The sequence below is a fragment of the Pinus tabuliformis genome, chromosome 4_1, assembly GCF_031772625.1.
Source record: "Pinus tabuliformis cultivar Carrire ecotype Pingquan chromosome 4_1, CPIR1, whole genome shotgun sequence".
In the NCBI taxonomy this organism is placed as follows: domain Eukaryota; kingdom Viridiplantae; phylum Streptophyta; class Pinopsida; order Pinales; family Pinaceae; genus Pinus; species Pinus tabuliformis.
Window position 1 is genome coordinate 492,133,749 of NC_142303.1, and position 8,893 is coordinate 492,142,641.

General features: G+C 30.9%; 1 protein-coding gene across 3 annotated transcripts; it reads right to left on the reverse strand.

Annotated features, from left to right (window-relative positions):
- Window positions 1-1,633: 1,633 nt before the first annotated feature.
- LOC149176675 (protein NUCLEAR FUSION DEFECTIVE 4-like) lies at window positions 1,634-6,297 on the reverse strand. 3 transcript variants are annotated; one of them, XM_089423161.1, is made up of 4 exons: window positions 5,169-6,297; window positions 2,466-3,404; window positions 2,135-2,290; window positions 1,634-2,004 (listed from the first exon to the last, which is right to left on the reverse strand). In XM_089423161.1, the coding sequence occupies exons 1-4, from the start codon at window positions 5,577-5,579 to the stop codon at window positions 1,849-1,851; spliced, it is 1,662 nt and encodes a 553-aa protein (XP_089279287.1). In that variant the 5' UTR covers window positions 5,580-6,297; the 3' UTR covers window positions 1,634-1,848. The 3 variants fall into 3 exon arrangements, with proteins under 3 accessions (XP_089279287.1, XP_089279286.1, XP_089279285.1); XM_089423160.1 differs by having other exon boundaries at window positions 1,634-2,010; XM_089423159.1 differs by having other exon boundaries at window positions 1,634-2,290; window positions 5,169-6,296.
- Between the last annotated feature and the right edge of the window lie 2,596 nt (window positions 6,298-8,893).

Sequence of the window (8,893 nt, forward strand, 5' to 3'; positions counted from 1 at the left end):
TGTTGATTTTTATTAAAAAAATATTTGTGTAAAATATAAAAAAAAAATTCATTTAATATATAAAAAATATACTGCTAATATAGATTAAAAAAGAAAGAGTAAATAAGAAAATCCGTTAAATAAAAGATATAATCACCAGCAAATAAAATCTTATTCCGATGGAAAAGAATATACCAATTTTAATGTGGTAAAATAAATTGATGTAAAAATCAATTTAACTTAACTGTTCTATAAAGCAACACGACTTTTATATTTATTATATATATAGTTATTTTTCAATTAAAATTAAATCTTTTGACTTCACTTGTAGAAAAAGAAATTAATACTTATTTAATAAATGAGGAAAAAGCTAAAACAAAATAATGTATTGTATAAAACAAAATAATATATTGTATAAAACAAAATAATATATTGTATGGTATGAAAACGTGAAATAAATATATTAAATTTAATAGTAAAAATTTATAGAATTTACTTAATTGATTAATAATTTTTTTTTATAATAATTCTTTTTGATTATATATAAAACAAAACCGCAAATCTTTAACATAAAATAAAATAAAATACATATATAAATAATTTTTAATTTTATAAATTATAAAAAATGTAATACTTTATCTACAAATATATATATAATTTAGTGTCCAATATTTAATCTAAAATTATGGGAATATAGTTTATTTATTTTTATAATATACCACTCTTTTTTTTTAAATTATTTTACCCAATGGATGCACGGACGTTATAATAAATAATAATAATAATAATAATAATAAAGATGTGCATATACTATTTTGTGTAAACACGGACTTTATCCCACACGTAAACAAGTAATTTAATGTAGACGCCTCACCTACTCAACCCGTGGTGATCCCAACCTACTAGTCGACAGTACGATTACAACATTGAAAGAAATATAGTCAATAATCCAACGAAATATGGTCAATTGCAAGTGCCAACAAATTTCTTGTGTGACATACTTTTTAAATAGAGTATATGGTTTTGCTGTCGATGGATTTGCCAATAAAGATGTCTTTTTACCCAATCTTAAAGGTTATTTTTAAAACAAAATTATTTTTTATTATAATAAATTAAAATTATTTTTACCAATTAATTTGTTTATTATCTTGAAATAGGTACTTTAATATTTTATTTTGTGATATTAATTTTACCGCATTTTACAAAATGCATTTAATAAAAAAAAAATTGTATGGTCAATAAAAAATATAAAACTGTAGTTCTAATATTGTGGTTTAATAATTATTTGTGATGGCAAATCTTTTAATCTATTTATGCAAAAAGCTATATACCGATTTTTTCTTAATATAATATATATATATATCATATAATCTATGTAGTTTAAAGAAGTTATGAAAATTCAGATCATATTTAAAGAAAATTCGTCAAAGATTTTTGTAAATCCAAGTTATAGTTCTTAAACTTCAAAATTTTAGGTGTCCTAAAAATTTTTGATGGCGCTGAATCTATTTCCACCATCAAAAACACTATTCAAACACTGCCTCTAGAAGATTTTTTGAAATTTTTTTGCCCAAATTACAACCACTTTTAACCATCGAAATAATGCCTCCTCTCTAATCACATGAATAATAATTTATGTTAACAGATAAATGTATACCATAAAATAAACATGTATAAAATTATAATATGCTTTCAGCATTCAACATCCTTCGTATTGTAAGTGAGGAAAACCCAATAAAGGGATTACAAACAATTCTGAGTTAGAACATTAGAATATTTATTAGATATGGATCTATAACTAATCGTGATCATTGTGATCCATTTCAGGGTATTGTTTTTTGTGGATAGAGTCATACAATTCACGTGTCCTCATACACAGAATAAAACAGAGAACCAGTCCAAAGAAGCATACACATCCCCACAGGAGAAATGTTTTTCCAAAGCACTGCCTTCCGATGCAGACATTCCGAGACAAATTCGTTCGCTGTTTATCCACACCAGAAGTAGTGTCGTCGTAAAGAACTCCTGCAACTTCACCGAAGAGAATGGATCCAAATGCAATATTGGTGATGAGGATGTTGTGATTGACGCCAAAGCGTTTCATTCCGAACATCTCTGAGGAAATCGGAATGGCTAGGGAAGTGATTGCTCCTACCGAGGTTCCAACAATGGCTGTGCTCACACAGAGGACACCTTTGCTGGTTGAGTTCGTCAGCCCCAACAGGAGGAACGCCACAACCATGGGCGCCATCCAGATGCCCATCCATCCTGTTCTTGGCAGCGGTCGGTACTTTTTGAAAATCGAACATTGCTGATTTACAGATAACAATATTGTTAAAATAAGTAAGTATTAACGCAACAAAGTATCTGTATTTTTAATTTCATTGTAGATTTTGAGAATATTTTGATATGTTATAAGTGAAATATTTTTAAAATCCTCAATCCACACATTTACAACAACAAAAAATGATATACAATAATTATACCTGAATATAATCTGGAAGCCCCGATGCAATACGCCCAAAGAATCCAAATGATGAAACCAGAGATACAAGGATTGGTGTCTTGGAATATCCAAAGGATTGAACAATCTGGCCAAGGTTGTTTATAAATACTAACCCCACTGTCCCTCCACAAAAATACACGAAATAATATAGCCAGAAATCAATACTTCTCAACAGTTGCAGAATGCTGTGCTCCTCTCCGAGTACCGGATATGGCAGTGATGAAACTGCCATCGGCTGGAATCTGGTACCTTCAACATGATTGAGATTTTGTATATTCTGCCGAGGGTTTTGTATTTCCAAGAGTTGAGTATTGTTTTTGGTCTCTTCACTTTGAATAAACTCCACCTGGCAGCGATGGTTGTTGCTGGGGCTTACTCCTCTAGAAATCTGCTGCGTGTTTTCTACAGTGAGTGGACTTGCACAGCAACTGTTTACTCTCCTTTCATTGCTGATATTGTTAAAGGCAATCTTGATGGGTATATACAGAGGGGCCATCAAGAGAATAATAAGTACGGCCATATAGATTCCCTCAAGCTGACGTTTCCCATGGGGTAGGAACTCAAAGATTATAGAATATACCGCAGTCGAAATGGCAATGAGCGTACAGAGAATCATGTATTTTTTATCTGCATCTTCTTCTATGGCAGCCTTTTTCGACTGTGAGACATAAAGAAGAACGGCCGAAATTATACCCACGACAGCGGGGACTATGCAGTTCAAAAGCAAGTACACTGAAGGATTCCCTGGGGCCAGAATAGAGGAGAGACAGGTGTAGATAATTGTGCTGAGCCCCACGTAACTTGTACTTAAGCCAGAAGCAATTCCCCTCTTACTTGGGAAATTTTCAATGGCAGCTCTGAAGCTCACAGTGTTGAACCAACAGATACTATTCCCAGCCAGAAGGCACAATATATACACCTGCGTTGTAGAAAGTAACAAATTAACTTGTCGTTCGAAAATACACCTGGTAAGTCATATCAGCACTGCAACTCCACATTCCACTCATTTTCATACATGGCAATTATATTACCAACAACCCTAATGAATGGTAGTTATACTAGCCACAGTGATGCAAAATTCCAAGGATGCAGATTCAAATTCTTTCTAAAATTTTCTACTTCTTTCTTAAAATTCTTCAAATTTGTGAAAATTTATCTCATATATAGGATATATTTGTGAAATTTATTGGATATATACTATATTTTCAGGATATTTTTTGAAATATAAGAAACCATTCGTTTTGAACGACATTTATTCAAATTTATAAAACTCCATCTATTTTCTAGCTCACATCAATATTATTTTTCTGAAATATGATAGGAAGCTCAATTCTTTCAGGATCTTTTTCAAAATTTCTAACTATTTAAGCAAAAATAGTTACAATTTATTTAGTAATTATAAAATGTTAATAATAATGGTAAACTCGAAACTCTTTTTAAAGAATATTAACTCAAAATTATAAAATTTTATTTATTTCTTATGAAAGTAATTTGTATGAAACATGAAAATATAAGAAGAATTACTATAAATAAATGCCAAACACCAAAACTCAAGATGCCAGAATTGATGATGGTATTTGCTTTTATATTTTTTTTTATCATAGTATATATGGGTGACTTAACCAAAACAAAAAATATTCATTTTGAAAAAAAAGCAATTTTAAAACCACAAATAAGGAAAAACCAAATTTACTCTTTAGATATCTCCTATCTCCTATGTTTTTAGGTGATCATTTTATTTAAAATCCGAAATTATGTTTGCCCAATTATATTATTTTATTGATTTTTCCCCACCTGTATTTACCAATATCCATATTTTTCTGGTTGAAGTGTTGGCCTAGAAGCCGTACGCTACTTTGAGAATGACGATGCTTTAACACTGGAAGAATCTAGAAGCTCTATAGCGTAAATGGAGGAGATATACGCTTGTGTAACGCTTGTAATAAAGCCAAAACCAAACGCCTCGTAAACTAGGATCAGAAAAAGAGTTAACATGAAGCAATTTGAAAAAATTGAGCTCTCCGCCTCTCACAAGGTTCTAAAATTTATAGTATCCCCAAAAGAATTGCGGAGAAAGGTCTGGAGTTCTAAGGTTGGAATTAGTATATAATTCTGTTTCAATTGGTTCTGAGAAATTTCTCTCTGGATTTATTTTCGAATTTCTTGTACACCAATTCTAAAAAACTTCATTCCTAAACGAATCTCTTGTACACTAATTCTAGAAAATTCCACGCCTATTCCTTGTAGATTACAATAAAATTATGTCGAAAGAGTTGAGCTTAAGCCTTAGAGGCACTTATTATATTTTGGGTCTTGGCATGTTCAAATCTCCATAGACATCATCTTCGAATCTCTTCTAGACCAACTCTAGAAAATTCCAGGCCTTATTCTTTGTAAATTATAACGGAAAGAGTTGAGCTTAACTCTTATTCTTTGTAAACTACAACAAAATTATTTAAGAGTTGAGATTAAGTGGTAGAGGCACCTCTTGTATTTATCGTCTTGCCAGGTTCAAATCTTGCCAGGTTCAAATCTCCATTGAGTATATCTGCTTAGACCTACTCTATTGGCTGAAAATTGTGAATAAAACCATATAAACTAATTCTACTTATTGGACTTATTAGTCCAATAAGTATTTCCTTAACAAAATAAATTACAAAAAAGCATGGAAAAAATGTACAACCTGCCAATAATCCAGTGGGTGAATGGTTTCGCTCAGAATTAGCCACTGAACGCCATATCCCACCATGCCCAAGCTCATAGCAATGCCAAGAACAGCCCAGGTTGGCAGAAACACGCACGCCAGTCCAGAAACCCAGCCCATGATTTTTCCAAGATCTGAGGCCACCGCCAAACTATTCAGTTGCAGTTGATTAATCCCCATAGTTTTCTTTAGCGCAGAAGAGTAGTCAGAAAAATCAAAGTTGGTGCCATTGATAGATTGGAGCCAAATTGCTGCCACAAAACAAGTCCAGCGTTTGATGGTCACTATATTGCTGCCAGGCACCTTGCTCATGCTATCGCCCATGTCGCTTCTAAGGTCAGCAATAACAATAACCAGAGGAGAGCTGTTGAGCGCATGCATTGCTTTCATTAATTCCTGATAACAGTGGTCCTTTTTATAGGCCTGAGGTGTGCCAATTGGGCCTTTTTTCAAGCCTAGAAAAGACGGAAACGTCTCCTCGTGGGCTCCAACGCAGTTAAAGGCACTGGCATCGAGAACTACAGATTATTATTGCACATATCTGAGTGTCACTGATTCGAAGAAACGGAGAACAAATACGTGTTATTTTTTACATTCAAACTGACCAAGAAAAGGAAAGCAGCCATTAGTTGTGGGTATATCCATTCAAAAAATCAATCAAATCACATGTTGAGGCACTGGTACTCAATGCGACTGATGCCGGGAAAAAGAATGTGACGAACGCATGACTTACACCTGACTTCATATGGGCAGATAAATAAAACCCTGAAACGCAGTCTGAAAAGGAAAAATGTAATGTCAACAAAACCTATGAACCGCAGTGTGAAAAGAAAAATTGTAATTGTCAATCTTGTCGGCGTGATTCTTGTTCTCCCAATTTCCATTGATACCTCGCGCAAATTACCAAGCCCCAGGTAATCCTGTGGAATCCATGAATTTTGGAACAGACGATCATACTTAAAAATGGTCCTACTGCGGTTACCTCGCGCAACTTACTGAACCGCTGGTGACAATCCTCTGGAATTCATAAATTTTGGAACAGGCGATCACACTTAAGATGATAGCTAAGTTGTAACAAGGGTTCATGAATACTGGCATTTCACCTCTGCAAATTTGGACACCTATATTGGAAAACTTTGATGAAACATCTGGCTTTGGAATTTTTGTCTTGCGTGCAGAAATTTCTTACCTAACAAAACTACAAAAACATTTGTGAGATCTTATGCATGTTACTTGTGTTGCACACCAATGAAACATTCAGGCACATCAGGTAATCTCAAATCTCGAGCGTAAATAAGTAATAGAAAACGAGAATAAAATGAAACAACACAAGTGGGACATTAAAGTCAAGGTGAAGGCCCACTAACCGACCCGGGGAGACAATATATTCCCAAATGTGATATGAAACTTTAATCACTAGTCCAAGCAAATAAGATTTGTCTCCTGTGTACAGATTAGTGTATAGCACATCTAATTGAGTATAGATAAAATCGAAGTCCAACGAAGATATGGATAAAAGTGATATTATCATCTTGATTAGGGTTAAGAAAATATAGATAAAAACGTTATAATGATCATGATCAATAGTTAGAGTTAAGAAAATATAGATAAAAATGTTGTAATTATCATGGTCAGTTGTTAATCATAATTATAGTTGAGCTGGTCACGATTTTGATTATAAATATAATAATTATAATAAATGTAATATATATGATTTTAGTTAATTATGATAAAAAACAATAAACTTTGTCTTCATGGTAGAAAATGGAATTATTATAAGATAGTAGTTACCCTGGGTTGTTCTTGGTTACACTTTAACATATCAACATCAATTATAGCTGTCATCAATGATGATTTTATAACTATGGTTAATTATAATAAAATATGACTATGATATGATAATAATTACTAATTTTATTAAAACTAAATAGATTTAATTTATCATTTTTTTCTTAAGATGATAAATTATTTTTGTAATTTTTCTTAAAAAAGATAATTTCTTTTTAAAATTTTTTAAATTAAATTGGAATTTGTATAATATATATAATATATTTTTTTTTTAAATTTGATTTTCTAATATCATTTGATGATAAATATTATTAATATTAAGAATTTAGACAAAAAGTAATATACCTTTTGTATAAATTTTTAATATTAATAATATTTATCATCAAATAAATATAAATAATTTAATTATTTTTCAGAATATCATTATATATCATTATATATGTGAATATAGTTGAATTGAAAGTACCAAATTCATTGTTCCTAATAGCATGGAATCTTAAAAGAGCATGGTAATGGGGATTATTTGTCCTTTCACACAAGAAGTGCTTATGATGCAACATAATGAAGATGGAAGTGATAGTATAAGAGGGAATAGGATGGAAGACTATATTTTTTAAACAACTTTATTAGTGATAATGTTAAATCAAAACCATGCAATATTAAATGTGTTTTTTTTAATATTATTTTTCAAAAAATGAAGGTTTGAGTTTATATAATATTAATATTAATTTTATTTTTTTTTGGTAGGTAAGCACTCACGAGGGATTTGAACCAGTGATCTATAGCAAGGATTGTCTTAACAATGCACCGAACAAGTGACCTATAGCAAGGAGTGTCTTAATAGTGCACGAAACAAGTGACCTATCACAAGAAGTGTTTTAATAGTGCACCCAAGAAGTGTTTTAATAGTGCACCCATTCACCGTCAATCAAAAGCCCCGTGGGATATAATATTAATATTATAAAATTAGTTTGAGTTTTGTTATTTACATATAAGTTATTTTCTACAATAAAAAATGAAAATTTTCTTTTAAATTGATTCAAACTCAAATTAAAATATTGTAAGATATTTGAAACATTTCTATTATATAATTAGTTAAAAATAATTTATATTATAAAGTGTGAATTTATATTATTTCTATTCTAGATCAATGTTAACATGAATATATTAAGCGCTATAAAATTAAACTTTCCAATGTGCTAGCGTATTGAAGTAAAAATAATTTTCTTACTCTAGATCAATGTTAACATGAATATATTAAGCGCTATAAAATTAAACTTTCCAATGTGCTAGCGTATTGAAGTAAAAATCATTTGTTTTTTTTAAGCAGAAGAGTTGACCTATTTTTGTGCTTCATCTATAGTATTTAATTTCCTTTTTATTTTTCGTTAACTCCTACAAGGCTCATGTTTCATTTCCTCGTGGTTAAGTTATAAATATCTCATAATAACTAAAACTCTCAAAACTTGCGAGAAGATACATCTCCCCAAAGTAATCCTCCATGCTTAGCACAATGTTTACCTCCACAATAGTATTCATACTCGGAATTTTTTTTGTTTATTTGTGGAAGACTATCGTGTTCCTTCCTCCGCACATGTCACATTTCCATACTGACTCAAATGTTTTTTATTTTTTATTTATTTTTAGCGTTAATAATGTACTAATACTCATTACACTACCAAGCGCCAACATTCACATCATGTCAATCTATAGTTAGTCCTTAAACATATGATTTATTCTTCATTGGGGCTTCACCATACCTTAAAACGATGAGCATTTCTTACAATAACCGTTCTTCTCATAAGTATTATTCAAAGGATATATCTATATATATATATATATATTTGTTTAATAATAAGAATATGCATGTGATATGATTTTAATATGTTGACTTTTATCCTTTTGTTTTTTAATGT

What these genes read in the sequence shown, in the direction of transcription:
- LOC149176675 (XM_089423159.1), bottom strand. Translation starts at nt 5,579, where the DNA reads ATGAAAGCAATGCATGCGCTCAACAGCTCTCCTCTGGTTATTGTTATT. An exon ending in ACCCACTGGATTATTGGCAG is followed by an intron (nt 3,405 to 5,168) that starts GTTGTACATTTT and finishes TCTACAACGCAG; the next exon opens with GTGTATATATTGTGCCTTCT. An exon ending in GGCTTCCAGATTATATTCAG is followed by an intron (nt 2,291 to 2,465) that starts GTATAATTATTG and finishes TCTGTAAATCAG; the next exon opens with CAATGTTCGATTTTCAAAAA.